We start from the raw sequence: 22,118 nt of genomic DNA, 5'->3' as shown, positions 1-22,118 counted from the left end.
ATGATATGAACTGCAGTCTGTTATATTTTTAGAATCAAGTGACTCGGTTAAGTCTATACACGTATGGGCACAGGATACACCTGTATTTGAAAGCAATGAAATATTGTAATTGAAAACCTGTCTATTTCACTTAACTGCCCAAAGAAGCATGAAGCTCACTCACTGAACGATATTTCTGATTGAATGCGAGCTGAACGTCATTTTGGTCGTAGTTAAACTTCTCGTTTTCTGTAATATTACGTGCTGTATTAAAGCACCTACCAGTGCAATATAGGTCTAGTGTCATTAGGTCACTTTATGTCGAAGATTCAAATTGATGTTTGCAAAATGGACAAAATCGCTGAAAGAGCAGTGATTCAATAATTGTATAAGAGAGATATACCACCATCAGTATATCTGATATGGTAGCATTCATATGCTACAGTGAATAGGTGGGTGGCAGAATGTATCATGGCAGGAAGAACCTGTTAGTTGATCAGAAGCACACCAATCGGAACCTTTTAGAGGCAGATCCTGCTAACGTTCTGCAGAGCTTTGTGACTGGATGATCTTAACGAAGGGCTTTACTTCTGACCAAACTTTTGGATTAACCTCATGTGTCACTAGATAAATGGATTAAGCTTGTCTGTTTTTACCACCATTAAGACAATGTGCACCGATCACTTTCCTGAAAGCACCAGTGGTAGAGTTGGGTCATTTGTCATTGATGCTATCCCACATACTTCTCCATTAACATATTAGCAAATACTAACTCCATATCTTTAAGGAGATCGTGCACCTCACCAGTGTTGCCTGCAAAATTAGTCATATCCTTAGGCATGTCCTTAAACCCGTCGTCTGGTATCTCGAAATAATCTGGGTTGCGCTATCTTGGAATGTACGTATGTCAGACCTATTGTTGCTTAACATCGCAAATCCAAGTCAGAATCCACATCACCTGGACGGATTGAAGCGTTTGGCAATCCAAACCATCGAGCACATCACCCCGTTAAATGTATTATTGTGTGCGGTCCGTGAAGGTTCGGAATGAAAAACGGTTGTACTTCTTGTTGCATTGCATTTTACTAGGCTGCCATCTCTTGACCAATGGGATACTTTCTGACTTGAAGGTGGTTAGATGAAGATTGCTTCCAAGAAAGAAGAAAAACTGTACCTCTTTTTGAAGCACAGTCTGTGTCCATCACATATATTCTTCATTAGAATGCACGTCGTGAGATAATTGGGCCTAAGGTGATAAAGAATGCTCTCCTTCTACCTGCAGTGGATATTATGACGTGTTAAAGAAATTTCGCTTGTGAACTTCTTTATTGTCGGCATGATTCAGTAAATAGCGTTAACAACATGTCTGGTTGCTAAAGTTCTTATCTTGCGTATAACTTTGTAGGTCTTGGACAGATTTAACTTTGCGTGAGTTATCACAGATTCACTTTCGCGGATTTTCAGAACCTGAAAACAAATAATTCACCTTGTTTCCTGATCTTGGAAAAACTAGTTATTTTGGTGAAAATTAAAGCATGGACAGTGCCTCTGTTTCCATTATGAAAAGTATCCTCGAAAATGTCTCTATTCAAAAAGAATGTCTTTTAAAATGTTTCACCAAGTATCCAAGCCTTACCTTGCAGTGAAAGACGAAAAATTATCATAAAAATGCCGCGAAAATAACAGGGAATATCTCTTAAGCAGAACAAAATAATTTTTTTCGCTGCCACACATATGCTGGTACCAGTACCGGAAAAAGTAGTGCGAAAACATATTGATTTTTTTCCTATTTTTACCTACTTTCTAAAATCAAAGCCTTTCAAAAATTATTTCGCTTCTCTACAAAGTAAGTAAACCTCAAACGTTATCTATAACTTCCCCATACCTTCACTATTGTTATGAAAACACCAACATGTCAACATAATCATAATCCAAACTCAAATTCAATAAAGCTGTGACAAAGTATAAACAAAGGAAAGATTTACAAGGAGATTTTCCTGTGCAATGTGATTTCTGATCAGTCAGATATCCATTATGACGCCATCCAGTTCCACTGGAGTAATTAAGGGAAAAAAACATGTTAAAGTCAAGACAACATTGAGCAAGTCCAACAATTACATGTATAAAGAAATTGTACTCTTTAAATACTTTATAAAGAATTTGTTATTCTTCACTCTTTACCAGTTGTTGGCAGCAGGGACCTGTGCAATATACTGCACATGGACTTTTGGTCTGAGTCTGCCAATTTCTGATTATAGAAACTGTATATATATGCTAAATAAAAATATTTCTAATTTGTACATGTACTTGTTTATCTGTGTGTAGATGTGTATGGCGTGTGCAAGATAAGAGTTACCCCCCTTTAATAATGTTAATTTGTTTTCCTTCTTGTGTATATTTATTTTCCATTTCTTATCAATCTATGATTCATTATTTAATTTATTATTCGGCCATGTATGGAGAGAATTTATATAGACGTTATTCAATCCATTTGACTTAACATCATGTCAATAAAATTTGATGAAATGAAAAAATGAAATGAAGACAACTTTACCGATAATTTTCAGGATTGTCGTTATCATTAAAAATAATTTCCACTTTCACTACCATTACATTTTGTATTTTCAAAGACAGATGAGTGTTAAGGTCCGTTGGACTCTTGCTTCATCCAGGAATGATATTGCATCATTGTGTTATGGACCTGTGAACAGTCTTCAGCTTAAAACTATCAAGTATATGTTAATGCTTTGCAAACATATATATATATACATATATATATATTTATTTCAGTATTCAAAATGAGTGGAAACGAAGTCGATAATGAGAAGGTGATTTGCGATAGAGTAAAAACAGCGTACAAAGCAGGACAAACCAAGGAAGAGGTCAGGGATATCTACAATGGGTTGGCAGATATTTACGACACTGTAAGTCATCTTCACCAATTACCTACCACCAAAGCACACCAAACTGTGTAAACCACAAGTTAATCGCTTTTTATGTTAAACGCAAAATTCTGTTCAAGATGAATGGATGTCACACGAAGCAGTTGTTTTATATTTCTTTCACCTGAGTAAAAGCTGGTGCTTTGGTGACTTGAAAAATAACTAGCGAGAAAAGAAGAAATGCTCTGTACAACAACCACGAGTTTGTGTGACCTGTTTCTACAACAATAAAACTGCTCTGTTCCCAGGTGTGTTCTGTTACCAATATCAATTATAATATGTTATAACATATGAAATATAGTGAAATATCGCTAATTAATATTCTTATATTCAAAACTATGAGATATTTGGAAACATTTGTTATAAATAATAATGATTGAGCGGATTCATTATCCCCAAAGCAAAAAAATTATAGAAGAAAAAATCACGAAAAAACTAGCATGTCAACACAATCATAATCTAAACTATGAACAAAATGAAGATTTACAAGGAGACTCCTGAAAAAGGACAAAAGGAATAAGATCAGGTGTTTCGGAAGAGTAAGCGACTTCTGCTTCATCGTCAATACCAGCTATGTAAACGTTGGTTACTTCAATAAGTTCTCAAATGAGATCAATGTTTACAACAACAGACAAACACACATACGTGTGTGGGTATTTTATACTGAAATATTAAATTTCATTAAGCATTAAATTAAAATTATACCAGCAATGATACAATTATCAAACGCAATTTTCATTTTTAAAAAGTTTGTTTGTACAACAGCTGTATTGAGTAATGCGTAAAATATCACCAACCTTATTGTTATAGAAAAGTTTGTTGGAAGATGCTGTCACCGGTAATAAAGAAATTGATAAAACGAATTACGTAACATGTAAAAACGGATAAAATACATCCCTAAAAAGCACCGGGATTTGAATACTAAAGAACGGTGTTCCGGAAAACATGAAAGCATGAGAAACATGTAGATGTGTTCATGCCATTTTTCATTATGAACAGTATTTCATGTACTCCAGTATTGACACAGTTTAATTTATAGTATTCACAGCCTGACCAATATCAAGGTCCGGTACAAACAGCCATTGAATGCTGTGAAGTTATACCAGAAGCAAACAGAGAGGGTGCCTTAGTGCTCGATGTGGCTGCTGGAACAGGATTACTTGGCAAAGAGGTATAACTCAGGTTTTTAACTTGAATTTAAATGTTTGTTTGTTTTGTTTTGTTTGTTTTTTTTTTTTTTTTTTTTTGCTTTTGATCAGTCTCTAAAGATAAATGTAACCACAATATTTTAGAATAAGTAGGACATTGAATTTAACCTGGGTTTTGTTTTAAGTCAAACTTGGATCTGATCCATGACCTCACGTGACTCTGATCAAACTGTGGTGATGTACATCTTGATTGAAGTTGTCAGGACGTCAATGTAATATTTATCTGTATTGATTTTATAGCTGCAGCTGAGAGGTTTCAGAAATCTGCATGCATTGGAACCATCAACAAAAATGTTAGAGAAGGCCAACACTCGGAATATTTATAAGAAATTCATCAACGAGTTTATATCGGAGGAGGCACTGGTCCAGGTAGCAGCTGGTATGTGGGAAATGGTGGCTGGGGGATTGATTACGTCACATTTTTATTTGAGTATCAAATAAAGTACTGGCATTTAATTTGTTGAGTCAAATTATTATTATTGAAAACACATGTATTTTCTTAATATGACTCGAAAAAATTGTGCTTGTATTGGTTCCTTAACATGAAATTTCTTTTGGACTAAATTGTTACAAAAAGGAAAAAGAGACATTTAACGAACGGATTAAAGTAAATCAGAAAATATCACTTTTAACTGAAAAAAAAATTGAAATACTCGAAAATCCTCTAATGAACATTTCATTCCATATCGATGATATTCGAATGAGTTAAGATAAATATCACAATATTGCCTGATAAATTCTTATTTTATCACTTCGATTATCAATTAATATTTTTGCTTGTGTGTAATAGGATTGATTGGTAACGTTTTGTGAACCACTGACCATTTCCTTCCCTGTAGATACTTATGACATCGTTGCGTCATGTGGAGGAATGGGTCAAGGTCACATTCCGGCAGGTGCAGTATGGGAGATGTTAAGAATAACCCGTAAAGGTAACCACTTTATGTATATTATCCCGATATGATGTTTAGTTATTGAAAGCGATCTCATACCATTTCATTAAAACGCAGTGAACACGTAGTCTGCTCAAAATTATTGAGAATGACATCAATATTCGAAACAGCTAATTCATGTACTTTTTTTATTTGATCATTTGCATTCATCAATGTCTTTTAGGCATGTTTTTTCTTTTATTTCATCACCTTAACAATCGGTAGAGCTTACCTTATACACATTTATAGATACCAATGAGTTAATGAGTGAATAACTCAAACTGTACTTAACTCTATCTTGTATTATGAGGTCCAATTATCTTTGTGTTGTATTTCGTCCAGATGCGCCGATTTACTTAAAACAATCGTCGTCACAAAGGGTTAATGTCAATCAATTAGGTCAAATCACTAACGATAAGCATGGTATAGATAAAACAAAAGTCAAGGTGTGTATACATTCAGTTTAATTCTTTCATTTTTTATTTATTTTATTAAATTTCTAGATGTCAAAACTGTTTTGAAATTGGAATTATGCTGAATTATACTTTAGTGACATAAAGGTTCAAGATTAAAGGAACAAATGTATGAAATATTCAAACGACTTGTTCTTATGATATACAAGGCCTCGATATAATCTGTTCTGACCAACAACAACGAATGGCTAGTCCTTTGTGCTTATAATTCATTTATTGTTTTGATTCAATCTTAATTGTTGTATTTCAGGTGGGTTTATCATCCTAGCGATGCGAGAGGAATACCTGAGACATCCGCAATATGACGGTATACTGGAAGTGTTGATGGAAAACATGGAGGAAACTGGAAAATGGAAAACGATTAAAAAAAGGATAATTGCGAAGTGGTTTATGAAAATGGACGGAGTTGTATTTGTATTTGAGAAGGCGTAACTCGACTACTGACGAAGTCTCTTTCATAGTAAATAATACGAAACTTCATACTCATACGTAAACCAGTTACGGAAAAACATTATGGTAATAACGGCTTAATTATGTACGAGTTACTAAGTCGTTATTTTATCCTGTTTCATAAATATTTTAAAAAAGATATTAAATGTACTAGTATCATTAGTATTTATCAGCAATATCAGGACATGAATATAAGATCAATGAAATATCATGCAGTTGGCATACCTTGTTTTTATTACTTATATGATATTTGATATGGTTTTCCTTGTATAATTATCCATATTTCAAGAGTGCGACATAAATGTGTATCACTAGTGACATTATCGAAAATTTAATCAAGGTATTAAAATACATGAATAAAAAAAGAAGATAAAACGAAAACAAATGTCATATAATGCGGGAATTAGCATTCTTAAATGTCAGTTGTACAACAGACAAGTTAATATTTCAATAGAAATGAAACTGAGTAGAGTCAAAATTTTGAAGGAATATACACCATATAGCCCCAACTGCACCGTTTTGAATAGAACGGTATATGCGCAGTTTTATGGAGGAAAAAGAACAATAATATTAAAAAGGCAGAGCAAACGGAAGAGTTGATAGAAGTTTCTTTCAGCTGATCGTTTCTAACACTTCAGTGACAATATTTGACAAATGAGTATCAATTTTGGCAAGTAAACAAAGTATTTGCACCACACACTACTGATTCGTCCCTCTGGGATTAGTCTGTTTGGAGTAGGAATTGAAGACATCGTTAGCTGTACTTCCGATGAAGCATCGGCCTTTATATCAAGGACAAGAGTCACGAGGATTTTATATTCATTCCCCGCGGCACTAGTACTTAACACTAGGCCTACAAACAGAATTAATTCCTTGGTGTAAACATTGTGTTGTTCTCATGAAGCAAATGTGTTATATGTCTTTATGTCACAAATTCCTTTGCTCTTACCAACCAACTAGCAGGTATGCGTGATCCATAAACATAAAGATAGAAATCGGATCGTATCTAATTCTGATTTATGCTGCTTTCAATTGTCTAAAATAATGAATTAGTAATAATATCATTATGTGAAAGTGTAGAACTGTAGTCAGAGATCTTCCTCAGCAGTTCGAAACTGTCTGATCGAGAAAGTACATGCCCCAAGTGTTTGAATGGCTGTTGGAAATTTGATCTTTATACAAACACATAAAGCCTGGTGCTTTGTCAGTCTCCATATAAAGCAGAGGTACGCTGGTAGATTGTGATTCCCTTACCCGCGGCACCACTACTTAACACGGGGACGGACTCTAGATCTGCCTGTCTAAAATTAGTATCAGTAGACACGATTTAATGACAACATCATTCAGCTTCACCAATTTAATACAAATGATCTCTCAGTCCAGTACCACAACTCTTCACAGAAGAACAAACTGTCAATAACATTGTTTTATGATCTAGCACCCTGGATCATTACATTTCACGGGAACAAACTCTGAAAACTGCAACAAATACCACCATGTCAATTGAATTTTCTGGAAATCGATGAAACAACGATCAAATGTAACAAAAGAAAGATTAATACAAATATTTCTAAAAAATACAAGGATGATAATACCGGGTGTTCCGGAAAGGAAAGTTGTTTTTTTTCTGATTTGTCTTTTGAATTTTGAAACATGTGAGGTGAAAAAGGGAAGTCAAATTGAAAGAAAGAAATGCCACAAACTAGATGGGGGTGTCAGGTAGTGCTTGATGGTATTAACCACGTCATGCAATAAATTTTATAACTTTCATATGATCGATCATTTCAGAATATTATATATATGTCTCTAAGGACTAAATTTCATCAGCAATATTAAAGATGCAAGATATTTCTGATATGGACATCATTGAAGATACAGTGCACCTATCGTAAAAGAGATTTCGTGTTTATTACAAAGTGTTAACAAGAAATGAAATCACTGTGCCTACTAAGGTTTTCTAACTTGGGATGTATGACCTATGCCTGATGATTTCGAGGTGTTCTAATATATCAATGTTTACGTTATATATATAAAAAAAGAACAAGAAAATTACATCATGTCAACACAATTATAATCCAAACGCAAAATCAATAAAACTAGAGCAAAATAAACAAAAGAAAAGATTTACGGAGATTCCTGAAAAAGCACGTGGAGAATAAGATCAGGTGTTCCGGAAGAGTACGCGTCTTCAGTTTCATCGATGACACCCGAAACGTAAACGTAAATGAGTATAAGGTGTAGAACAACAGGACAAACAGGCCAACCAACAGGCGTCAAACGCATCCAGCTTAATAACATCACAAGGAAATGAATTAGTTCTCAATAAGATCAATATGACGACTGTAAAACTTACCCATAACCTGCATCTTTTTTTCCGTCAATTGACTACGTAAATCATGATATTGGCAACAACCCTTAAATATGGAATCAGCTGCGACATGTAAACACCATAAGTTGGGGATACAGGGACGTTGCTATCCAAGGATGTTAAATTCATAACAAGGAAATTGCAATCATCACGCTTATCATACAGCTTGGTGGAAAACTGTCCATGTTGATTTCGTTGTAGGAAAAGATCGAGATAAGTAAATGATAATGTACAGACTTGCCTGCTTAAATGCCAATAGCAGCATACCAGTATCCTATCATATAAAGTTCAAACATGTCAAGAATTAATATGCGAGCCTCTCGTGCTAGCGGATTTCATATGTGTGTAGAAGCTGCTTGTGTATAGACAGATTTTATGTCAGCTGTAATATACTTGAGTTCATTCCTGAAGAAATTTAGATGTATGTTTGTGTGTTGTGATACATATGTATATTTGGTTGTTTTAGTACATATACACATATATGTGTGTTGCGTTAGGTTATAGATTGTGTCCATGTCGTATCATGCATTTTATGATCCATTACACTATAATATATGGAATATTATATTGGTATACGAGATTGTGTTACTCTTTATCTCATCGTTCAAATGGCAAGAAATGCTTGACTAATAATGGGCAAAGGGACACAACTCGATGTTCTTGATTTTCTGAAGTTAACGTAAATATTACTGTTTACAGGTTTATACAGCCATGTCCGACGATTTCTGTGGGAGTGTCTGGTTCATGAAACCTTTGTTGAAACTCACAAAAATATATACATATATTACTACGAGGTCCATATTTACAATATATTGATACATACTGAGTGTTAAACGCTGGCGAGCAAGAATAATACTAAGAAAGATACCTTCAAGACTATTTTCCATAAAATACCAAGAAATAAAAAGAATTAACTTATTTTTCAGAAACAATGCAACATAACAACAGGTTTTGTTGAGTAGATATGGAGGATAAAGCAAATGGAGGCAGCCATTTCGTTACGCTATTCATGACGTAACGTCATTGTCAATATTATTACAATCGACTGACGGGCGGAGGCAATGAAAATCACTCCAGGGTGTACTAAATTAATGATACATGCAACAATATTACACGTGCGAATTTGCTGGATAACAGACGAATTATGTGATTTGTTTATCCATATTTAGAAGTGAATTGTTTATGTATTGGTAGGTAATATCAAGTCCCTTTATTTATTTTTCTTTTTTTTTTTTTAACTTTACTGGATACAAAAGCGCGAATCGTCACGAAAACGAGAGAGAAAAAAAACACACACACACACAAAGACATTGATTGCACTGCCGTTATCATTCTGCCGATTTCATAAGTACTTGAAATATGTCCAGGTTGGATTGTTGTGAAGACTTTATCGACAGACTTTAATGAAAAACAATCTTTCAGCTCCAGGCAACTGTTATCTGTCAATATTTGTGTACATTGTGTATTTGACAAAACATACAATATGAGAATATAAGTACTAAAGTCATCGTCTTTGTTAATGTAAAGCAAGTCCATTCATTCTGATAAAACAATTGTAATTCATCACAGACTTGTATGACTAGTGATGGGGGCAATGTAGCGAATGATGGTTGAAAGATAACACTATTAAGGTAGATATAACTATTATACTCCAGCAGTGTCGGCATTTTCGTGTATCTAAGGGTAATGTTTTTGCCAATTGATCTTTCAATGGAAATAATAGTTTTGCCTTTGTAAAACTTCAGTAAATTTGGATTTAGTGATGTAACCTTAAGCTAATCAAAAAGGTTATAAGCATATGATGAAGGTACGATACGGTATATAACTAGGGAAGAAACGTAGTGACAATTTAATTTTAATATCCTTCCATTCTTGGATACAACAAAACATGAATGATTTTTGTACTGGATATGTTCATCAAACATCAAATCTACTGACAGGAATTTTTTTACAGGTTTTGAAATTCTGCTATAGTATCAAAGTCAAATTGATATATTTATTTTCAGACTTTATTGTAACTGCACATATTTTGTAAGATTCCTTTTCTATGAACAGCTTGAAAACATTTTACATCCTATGTAGACTATTTGCCATGGAAGTGTATGTAAAGGTAGGTATTAGATATTTCCATGTGTTTTCATATATTTAGGTTATTCATTATCATAAAATTGTCATTATTTTCCTGCTTCTGTCTAACATACCAATCAATAGAAACACCTGTCACAAAACACCGAACATGTAGAATATTTAAATTACTCTTTATAGTTAATATCTCCACACATATACGTACATATCCATTGATGTGTCTCATGACGTCTGTGTACAGTAACGGTATAAATAATCTCGAGATATAATTACCGATACGGATAGTGTATATTTCATCTCAGCGTATTATCTCACTTTAGTAAAGAACATGCAAGAAACTGATCAACTGGTCTAGCTTTCAGTGATGTTTCTTGTAACGTTTAACTATCTGTATAATTTACTGAAACATTTTTACTGGTTTTGAATGACTAAAGTCTAAATCAATGTTTCTAACTATCAGTAACTTAATCTCGTACGCAGATTTCAGATTAAAACACAAATAATATGATATTTGTTCCATTATGTTTAATAAACAACATAAATATCACATAAACCTTTAAGTTTTACCTTTCTATATAATTACAAACAATACAAAATGTGATACTAGACTAAAGATTGCTTACAAGCTTCGAAAATGAGCAGAGCACACCTAATGAGTAATTGGAATACTCTAGAACTATGTCTCTCAATGGGTTCTCTCTTTCTCAGTTTTATTGTGTTACCTGTACAGCAAGAAAAAATAAGGAACTTTGAAATTATAATACATCTATTAGATACGAACCAAACCCTAATTATATCGATTGAATATTAGGAGTTAGATCAAGTCAGAGACAGAGATAAAAAAAATCTTTTGTTTTTTTAATTATGTGAAACATCCCGTTGATATTATCGTTTTATTGTATTAACATGACAGACAAACAGAATTAGAAATCACGGGAAAATATTAGACATTAGCAAAGAGGAAAACTGCAAGATAATGTAAACAGAGAAAACATTGTCACGCTTCCTGTTTTGAGTAGGCAAGAGTAGACTACTTGTATGCGCTGCGGCGATTAGCTCGGAAATGCCAGTTGTGTTGAGCTCCATGTCCGTATCACTTATCCGATAAGATCTCCTTTTTTAACAAGAAGACCACGACCCCTCCATACTCATGATCGGTACAATGAGCATGTGAACATTTATGCCCATTATAACGGTCACAAAAACGGAAAGGCCAATGTCACATTCGTCCATGTCCTTGCTTATCAATCAACACCACACATTTATGTAACGTTGTTTCCATTCAGAAGACCTTTTCCGTGTCAAGTAATACCTTCGCGTTCAGTTAATGTCAAGGTATCAACACACCTTTCAGTACCGTTGTTTCCTTTCAGGTAACCAGTTCATGTTACGTCGTATCTTTCAGGTAACAGTACACCTTTACATCCTATCTAAAACGCCTCGCATTATTTAATGTTATGATAAAATGGAATGAAAACTAAACGAAATCATATTTTGGCTTCCAACGGAAACTACTCACCTGAGAAGTAAGGTATTGTAATCACGACAAAACGTTATTTCTATAACATTACCTTAGTATAAGAGTACAACATGTCACACATGTAAACTTTAACATTGAGACATTACGGTAAGAAATTCTATTTACTTCAAATAAATATCTACAATTTGGCGACAAGAATGATAACGAAATACAATATCTAAAGTCATGAATAAATTATCCTAAAAAACATAGTCAAAATATTGAACCGAGTAAATGTGTTCAGAATAATTGGTTATCGCCGTATCAGCTTTAGCTACAAATCCTTGTAAATGGATGTAATCCTGTAGTAAGTATCACAGCGGAAGCCCATTGTGTCCCATGCTTGTTACATGCGTCTTTTCCCCGAGGATGTTGTCGCTCTATTATGAATACTAGTTAAATGCCTGCAGCATTTATAACAGCCGGTTTTTGATGGCTAGAGAGTCCGTGACTGATAGAATAGCTCGCACCTGTTGCACAGTAATTACCAGATATGATATGCTCCATCATGCATAAACATATCACACGATTGGTTCATTGCTAACTTTAATGAGAGCATATGGTTCCATATGGTTGAATCGATTGATTTGTACAGCGGTAAATTGTCGTGCCTTTTTCTCTGAAGAACTTTAGAGATATGTGTGTGTGGTGTTTTTATATAGCAATAATGGTCAGCTAATACAGTCAGGGGTATTCAGAAATGTCAACGAAATTTATCAAATACAAAGGCTCGTAATAAATACAAAGTCTAATTGTATACTATGATAGTGAAATAATAGTATGAATGACTATGATAATATGCATTACATAACCAAAACGAATTTCATTATATACTTGAAGAATGGTAACACGGATCATGTAATATTCATTTATATCTTTGGTCAAAACTGCGAGAAAACATGCATATTATCTGTGAATTTAGACCTTAACCCTTTCTCTACCAAGAACATTATATTTTCTCTGCCATTAACTTTTAAAAAATATTTAATTACGTGTACGTGTATTTTGTAGCAGATGCTGATTATGGCGCATGTTATCTTTTACTAACAAACGTGTTCAGTGAAGATGGCTTTATATTAAAACAAGTGAAAACTCTCACTCTATAGACAATGTATCACTGTTTGGTGATAAAATTGATATATTTATAGCATGTAGAGATAACATCGAAGACAGCCATTTCATATAACTTATCTCCGTTATCATCGTATTTACCTCGAGGCATGACTGTGAACCGTTTATTTGAATTATTATTTATTTATTTTTAAATTAATTAATTTCAAATGGTAACTTACAGTGACTTTAAGATATTTCCCTACATGGGGAATACTTTAACTCAAGAAGGTGATGTACCTGGTATCTAGTATTTTCATGAACGATTAAAAAACTGCTGATGCATATTACATGTTCGTAAAAAAGGTTTACAATGTGTGGAAATTTTCACAGACTCGTGTAAGAGGCATAAAACACTCCCGATTTTATGAAGCTTTTATGATGTATTCTATTTTTGAAGAAATCTGTCATTTAAGCATTGCTGTTATTACATGATTATTCATATCTTTAATGAACTATTATATTTTCATTGCAGTATACATTTCTTAGTAGATGAGACCACCAAGGTATTGTGATGTATATAAACCTGTGCTATAATACAGCGACTAATGTATGTCATTGTATGTAAATGATGGCACACCTGTTACCAAGGTAGCTGCTGGGATCCAGTTTTAAACACAAGTGATGTGTTTATTCCACCATATATAGGCATACCGGTGTGTAGTTTGTGGAAATATTCAATAAACTCCTTTTTGTGATGATTAAAACTACAAGCGTGGGTATTTGAAAAAAAAAAGCACACACATACATTCAATGCATATTACAATAGTAGTTTATCTTGTTGCACTGTGAAAGCAATATGGAATCTGTTCACAAAAAACTCGCCTTTTTATCGCGTTGAAGCATTGATTTTCACCAATTAAAATGTGGTTTTTTTATATAGTTATATGAGGTAAACGACAAATGATCACTATAGCATTAAATAATGATAGAAGAATATCATTTGTCGTCACATATCAACAGAACATTAAAATCACACAATTGAGAGTATATTGTACAACGTATGACAAGCCCAACTGAAAAAGAAACCATCATAAAACATGTGACAAACGAAACCAAGTGGAAAATATAAACCCTGTGACCAAGCAAAACAGGCAATTATTATACATCTGACACACACACACCAAAAGAGAAAATATCATGAAGCATATGACAGACTGTACCAAGCCATACCAAAAAGGATATTATCAAGCATTATCGGCCAAACGGGGTTTAAACAGCTGTTTATCTTACTTTGCATATGTTTATAGATGTATAATCTTTTCAAACATTTCAACTTTATATTTTGTTTTTAATGCTTAAAAATAAATGGAGTGTTCGATAGATTTATAAAACTGGTGAATATTGTATTGATTCAATCAACTGCGAACAAGTGATGATTTGAATAAAAAACTATTTTCATCGGGCATGCATTCATACCATGAGAAGTTATTAACAACATGTAATGAATTGAAGAATTCCATATTTTTATTACTGATTATCTGTATTGAGATACATTACAGCGTAACAGGTGGTATTTAAGTGCCTCAACAAGTCATAGGCATAAATCGATATCAAGTGTTCCCTGCACGGAAGTAACACACAGGTTACCTGTGTCTTACCATAGGAAGGTCATATAGTAGATGCTAGTGTCTCTCCAAAGGGTGCTCACCACTGTGGGTTTTCTACACTGGGTAGATACCAAAGTTTCATTAAAGGGCGATAATCAACTCGAGGCAGATACTTGTGATTCATCACAGAGAAGTTATCCACAGGGTAGATATTTTATCTTGCCATAAGTAGGTACTTTTTAGTGTAAATAACAATGTTTGATTAATCTACACAGTGTATATACCAATATCTTATTAAAAGGTACAAGACTACACAGGGGGAAAATCATTGTCTCACCAAAGGTCAGTAGTGTGTAAATAGTAGAAACCATTGTCTCACCAAAGGTCAGTAGTGTATAAAGAGTAGAAACCATTGTCTCACCAAAGGTCAGTAGTGTGTAAAGAGTAGAAACCATTGTCTCACCAAAGGTCAGTAGTGTGTAAAGAGTAGAAACCATTGTCTCACCAAAGGGTAGTAGTGTGTAAAGAGTAGAAACCATTGTCTCACCAAAGGTCAGTAGTGTGTAAAGAGTAGAAACCATTGTTTCACCAAAAGTCAGTAGTGTTGACAGATTAGAAACCATTGTCCCACCAAAGGTCAGTAACGTGTAAAGGGTAGAAACCATTGTCTCACCAAAGGGTAGTAGTGTATACAGGTTAAAAACCAGTATAACACAACAGCGGAATTCGACGCTGTGTGGATATCAGTATCACACCATAGGGCGGAAGTATTCATTGGGTAAATATCACTATCACACAACTGGGCGGAAGTATACACTTTGTAGATATCAGTATCAAACCACGGGGCGGAAGTCGACACTGGGTAGATATTAGTATCACACTACGGGGCGGATGTCGACACTGGGTAGATATCAGAATCACACCACGGGGCGGAAGTCGACACTAGGTCGATACTTTATGTTACCACATGACGGTACAGATATCAGTTTACTTTTAAAATATCACTATGCGTTGACATTAGTAATTTGCGCGATTCCAATGTTTAAACATAGATGTTGTTGATTTTGTATCTGTTTAATGTTCATTGTATGTGCTGTTGCTTTGAAATATTTGTGTCTTGATTAAGAGGCAGATTGCCTCGAAAATTTGACAAATATCTATTCCAGTAATACACATCCAACGGACATATGTTTGTTGGGAACCTGTAATATTGGACCATACCGTCAATATTACTTACTGGATTCTATATATAAAAGATCCAGTACCAATATTGGACCATACCGTCGACATTACCTATATATATATAAAGATCCAGTACCAATATTGGACCATACCGTCGACATTACCTACTAGATTCTATATATAGAAGATCCAGTACCAATATTGGACCATACCGTCGACATTACCTACTAGATTCTATATATAGAAGATCCAGTACCAATATTGGACCATACCGTCGACATTACCTACTAGATTCTATATATAGAAGATCCAGTACCAATATTGGACCATACCGTCGACATTACCTACTAGATTCTATATATAGAAGATCCAGTACCAATATTGGACCATACAGTTGATATTACTTATTATATTATTTATATAGTAATGGTATTGTGTTAGTAACCATGACATGACGATATCTAAAAAAAAAGCATCCTAGTGTATTCAATGCACATATCATGTTGCCTCCCAGAACTAAATCCAAATTGCTTCATTTCTCTGACTTTGTTTTTTGACCTTTTTTTGTTTTCGTTTTGTTTGTAGTTTGTTTGTTAGTTTCAGTTGATTCACACAGGAATCAACTTCGAAACCTGAATAAATCAGTAAAATATTCAAGCAGCCCTTCCTGGATTACAGCCGAGCAGGAAAGTACCTATCGCTCAGAGTTTGAATTCCATCTACATTGTTCTAAAACTATTTGTAAAGTATTTATCTTTAATGGAGCTGTAAGAAAATGTCAAATGTCGCTATGATGGCGGTGAACGGGATAGAATGAACAATTACCACAATAGATGAGGGATATGGTAGGCCTGCCCTCCATTCATGTGCCCCCAAACTGTCTCGGTACAAGAGGCGGTTTCAGTGGAAATAACTAAAAATTAATTAATCATTTTCCGACCTCGTACAGTATTGATTTTCATACTCAATACATATCTGAGAGCACATATGTTACACGTTTCCCTTGTAAACTAGTTACAATGTAGTTATTATCGTTTCAGTATCACGTAGTGAAATATATGAATATCATATGTATATATATTTATAATAACATGATTCTATTTGATGATCGTGATAGCATGAAAACCAATATTTTTACATAATTTACATACCTCTCTATAGACTGTGTACCAGCTTATTCATGATGCATATGAGAATTCAAATCGGCATGAATCTGTCTCCACTACACGTGGATCTGACTGTGAAGGTTGACCACATGACTTCGTTCCAGTGAGTGGAGCCTGGTGGGGCAACTGCGTGGAAATGAGATGAAGGGAACAGGACGGAGATCCGTTTTTACCACTTGCTTCAGAGGCTGGATAGGCTTGTCCCAGATGTTACCCTACTTGATGTAGTTAGTCACTTGTCGTTCGACAAGCTGTTGCGCGTGCTGCATCGCCATGTCGACACGGTCCGCTGGTGGAGTCACTAATACGGCATAATGCATATCACAGTCCGTTGACGACATTCTCAAAACAAAAATAGTTTGTGTTATTAAAGATATCAAAGTTAAAGGGTAAATAATACCACGATCGATGAACTGTAATATCATCAGTAAAGTGTTCCTCAATCAAATGGTTCAACCTCTGTGACAGTGACAAGATCCGGACGTAGAGTATGTGAAAATGACAAGTGTTAACAATGAGTTTAATACCAGCAAATTACACGTATAGCGATGTGGTACGAGCCCAGCAGGCGGGACTATTAGACCGACAAGTTCTGTACCCTTTGTTCGCTGTCTGTCATCATCAGATAAACTACCCCCATCACTCTAGGTCGTAAGTGTTTCTCATTGTCCACGCAATAGCTGGCATAATGAATATCATATCTTGATTACTTACTAATTCTTAAGTGTATACTATTAGTTACAAATAACTCATTAATAGCGTTAGACTGATATCATGTCCCTATGCCATTATGAGTCAAAGTTCGTTATACGATTTTGATAATTATTATTAATCATGTTTGTTCAATAAAGAAATTTATAAATAGTTTATTAGACTTGTCAGTTTAACAGAGAACATCAAACTCTACATATCAGTTGAAACTGGTCGTTTTTATTAAAAGACGTATACATAAAAAATTATCCGCTCAGTAAACACATATATTTTAAAAGGGGCCATAGGGGCGGTGGTGGGAAAAGAAATTTAAATTTCGATACAAATTTTTTGGAAAAGTGTTAGAAATTCAGTAGATCATACATACCTGTGTTTGCAAACCTCTGACCCCTCGACCTTGTTCGTTAGTTGGCAGGTTTTTCGTCTCCGCAGCTCCTCCCGTTGCCGGGCCTGGACAAGTGTACACTTCCTTATATAGTGTGCGATAAAGTGCAATAAATCAAGGCATCTATTATTCCAATCATCTTCAATTAATAGTCAGCATCCGCTCGTCCATGTATGGCCGAATTCACTTTTCAGCCACTGGTCTTCTGGATTTCCATACGGAAAAGTCCCTAATGTCAGTGACGAGTTCTTGAGTAGCTACCGTGTATGATGTAATTTAATTGATTACCAGGCAAATACTAATACTATTGATCAATCTAAATTGAAAGGTGTTTTTCACTTGTGTGTGTGTTTGAGACATGCTTTAGTTAGGAATACTATATTTTCCCCGTCGTATTGCACACTAGGTAGTCCCCATCGTTGTTCTTAGTTTACTTAAATGTCTGACTTTATCTAATTCTAAATTTGTATTTCTTCATCAGCCGCTTATCTCGGTCTTTTCCTACAACGAAACCAACATGGACAGTTTGCCACCAAGCTGTATGATAAGCATGATGGTTTCAATTTCCCTATAATGTATTTTCTATTTTTGGATAACAGTATCATAGTAATCTTATTGAAAAATATTCTATTCATCTGATGCTCGTTAGTTTGCCCTTTGGATCCGTTGTTATATACCTTGTTTTCATTTGAGAACGTCACATGACTTAATTGGATTGACTAAAATTTACATGGAGGGTGTCGTCGATGAAGCATAAGACGCGCAATCTTCCTTGACACCTGGTCTCATTCTTATTGAAATTTTTCAATAGCGTTAGCATATTTTTGTTCCAGATTGACTGAACTTGAGTTTGGATTATGATTCTGCTGACATTTGATATTTCCTAAATCTGTAATCTCTAAGTACCTTACAAGAGACACAGGTTAATAAACAACAAGTTGCATTGACAATAAAAATGTTGTGGTGCACCTAAAGAAATACTGCTATGTTTAAACATAAGCAGACGGTGTTGTAATATTAATTCGTGTATTCTAATGACATCTGAACTTTTACTTGTAGAACTTCCATCTTCATAAAACGTCGTATTTTCCGAGGTAGATTCTTTATGTCTAAACATCTTGCCTTAAAACAATGCAATGATGGTATCGTGACGTCAGTTTGAATTTCTTTACCGTGTATATAAAACTACTACATGATATACTGTTTATAGTGTAGCTACCCATATACTTAGCCTTCCCTGTCTGATATTAACGTAGCAGTTGACTCTACCTAGCATACAAAATATCTAGATTCCTTTAATGTTCAATGGGGATTACGGTTGAAATCAACAGGAAAGTATACCTGATATTGACTTATCTTTAAATGGCATTTTGTTTATTATTTGAATGAATATTGTACAAAAGACACAAGTAAATAGCACATTTTATACAAATTTAGATATAAAAAATGTAGTAGATACAGAAGAGCTAAACAATAAATGATGTTACATCATACAAAAAGTTCGTCCTTCTATGACTCGTCCGCGATACTACATCATACAACTGTTTCGTCCTTCTAGGACTCGTCAGTAATACTACATCATACAGTTGTTTCACCCTTATATGACTCGTTAGTGATACTACATCATACAGCTGTTTCATCATAGGACACGTCAGTAATGCTAAGGGCCTATGAGGCGACAGAGGAATATGTTTTAATCTTCAGAATAATTCAGAAAATATCCAGAGGAATATTAAGATATCTAAAAAGGATCGTGGATAGAGCAGAAGATTATTCACCGTTAGAACATGTCGGATGATAATGATTTCTTCTGTACACTTATAGAAATAAGTAATCTATGTTTATACATTTACTGTTAAGGGTATGATAAGCTGTCTCGCATGTAAAACCATACTGGATTTTACCATCACTGTAGTAACAGAATGATACGGTAATACAGTATTGTGACCAAAATACTGAACTTCAACATAAATCATACTGTAGTAAGTTATACTGAATTAACTAATATATATATATATACATACACTTAATTATGAGATATCAGGAAAATGTCCGACTTTCAATAGCATTGTGAGAATACAAATGTTTTAATAGTATTTTAATAGCAAAATTATGGATGTAGGCGAAAAATCTCTATATCCTTAGCTAATAAATAAATTAAAAAATGTAAATCTATAAATGTAATATCAGTAACTCGACATAAGTTATAGTTCTAGTATTTATTGATTATTTCTTGATAGTGTTTATCCGATCAAATTTTCTAACAGTATTCACATCCGTCTAAGTTCTATGTTACAGCGACATTGGCCAATTTCAAAGTTGTGATCGCGTGTCCTTTCATATGTATCAAATCTTTATAGATGAAAAGTCACTTTCTCATCCAAAGTATCATTGATTATTTTGAAGATGGCGATTATATCCCCTCTCATCTTACGGTGTTTTGGAGTTGGATATTTCTCAATCAGACATTCGCTGTACGGGAGATCCCTCAGCCTTGGGATAAGCTCGGTTGTCCTTCCTTGGATATTTTTTAATGTTGTTTAGTTTATTTTACGTATAGTCTTACTAAAGCTTACATAGTTGTTGGAACATTGACTCGTCCGGTCACGTAAAAGATTTCTGTTTCTCAGCACTGTATGACATCAGGAAAGCTTTGAACAGTGTACGATGACATGTTTAGACTTAACAAAAGATTAATGTTACATGGTTTCATTTCAAACTTCTTCCGATAATTAGGTTCGATCTTTTGTATTTGAATTTCCTTTCCTTTCGTATTTTTTTTTTTTTTTTTCGGTAGTTTTCTATATCAATAAGCAGAGTGGTTGGTTTCCGTAATCATATCATCACAAGCTGAGACCATGTATTAATTATCTACTCCCTCGATCATATCGGATAATTAGCCCATAAAATTTGATCTTATTGTTAATGTACCAAACTTCCGATGATAACGTCAACATGTCGTATCATTTACAGGTGTTAAACTAGGATAATAAGACAATGTACGGCGTGCCAAAGTAGTAAAGCGAACACATGTCACCCACCTATGATTAACGTATTTTACCTGGCATGTCGAATTAACATCCGTTTTTCAACTAGCGACATTTTGTATATTTTGTTCATCTTATAATTTAAACACAGTATTGGTATAGAATTTCAATATTACAATATGAAAAATTAATATTTTATCCAAAACGTCATGTGGCTCTTTCAGGGCACTGCATGGCTCATATTAACACTACAACAAGGTTAAAGCATAATTCGTCAATTTCCATCAACGATATATAAAAATTTGGATAGTAAATTGTTTACTATGAAGTTGTGTAAATTCTTGTTGGGAGTTCATGCTTGGACGATTTCCAGTACACTTTGATATTATTTTCGTTTCACTAAAAACACTCGGAAGAGTTATTTCCCTTGTTAAAGGCAGCTGTTGCCTGCTCCACATCCTCTAAGCAATAATATAATGAATATTATTCTTTAATTGTATCAAGTTTTTTTTATTGACTGTATTACAATTCTTTCGGCGAACTGTCAAGGGTTAGGTAATAATGTTAAAAGAAAAGATGTGTTTTCTTTCTTACGAGATAAATCCTACAATATATATTGTCTTCAAGACACCCATTTTACAGCAGGGAATGAGGAAATGGTAAGAAATTAGTGGGGTTTCAATTGTTATTCTAACTCTTTGAAGTCGAACTCTCGGGGAGTTGCAGTTTTGTTCAGAAATAATTTTGAATTTAAAGTTTATAATGAAAAGAAAGATTCAAGTGGTAATTTTTTGGGGCTAGATTTAGAATTGGAGGGATCACGATTAACACTTATTGTGATATATGGCCCCAATACAGATTCTCCTGATTTTTTAAAATTTATATCAGAAACTGTAAATGATTTTAAAAATGATTCTGTGATAATGTGTGGAGATTTTAATTTAGTGCTAAACCCAGATCTTGATTACGACCAAAACTATAGACAAGTTAATAATCCAAGGGCGAGGGATAAGGTTTTAGAAATTATAGATAGATTTTGTTTAGTAGATATTTGTAGAGAGCATCATACTG

General features: G+C 34.2%; 1 protein-coding gene across 1 annotated transcript; it reads left to right on the top strand.

Moving 5' to 3' along the window:
• The first annotated feature begins 2,777 nt into the window (after positions 1 to 2,777).
• On the top strand, positions 2,778 to 5,966 carry LOC132544059 (methyltransferase-like protein 27). Its single transcript, XM_060207625.1, has 5 exons — positions 2,778 to 2,903; positions 3,961 to 4,092; positions 4,370 to 4,508; positions 4,969 to 5,061; positions 5,785 to 5,966. The coding sequence occupies exons 1-5, from the start codon at positions 2,778 to 2,780 to the stop codon at positions 5,964 to 5,966; spliced, it is 672 nt and encodes a 223-aa protein (XP_060063608.1).
• The last annotated feature ends 16,152 nt before the right edge of the window (positions 5,967 to 22,118 follow it).

Source organism: Ylistrum balloti, unplaced genomic scaffold (genome assembly GCF_031769215.1).
Source record: "Ylistrum balloti isolate Yb309-2 unplaced genomic scaffold, AGI_CSIRO_Ybal_v1 Utg369778, whole genome shotgun sequence".
Lineage (NCBI taxonomy): Eukaryota > Metazoa > Mollusca > Bivalvia > Pectinida > Pectinidae > Ylistrum > Ylistrum balloti.
The sequence above is the reverse complement of the archived record's forward strand: the minus strand, read 5'-3'. Positions and strand labels throughout refer to the sequence as shown.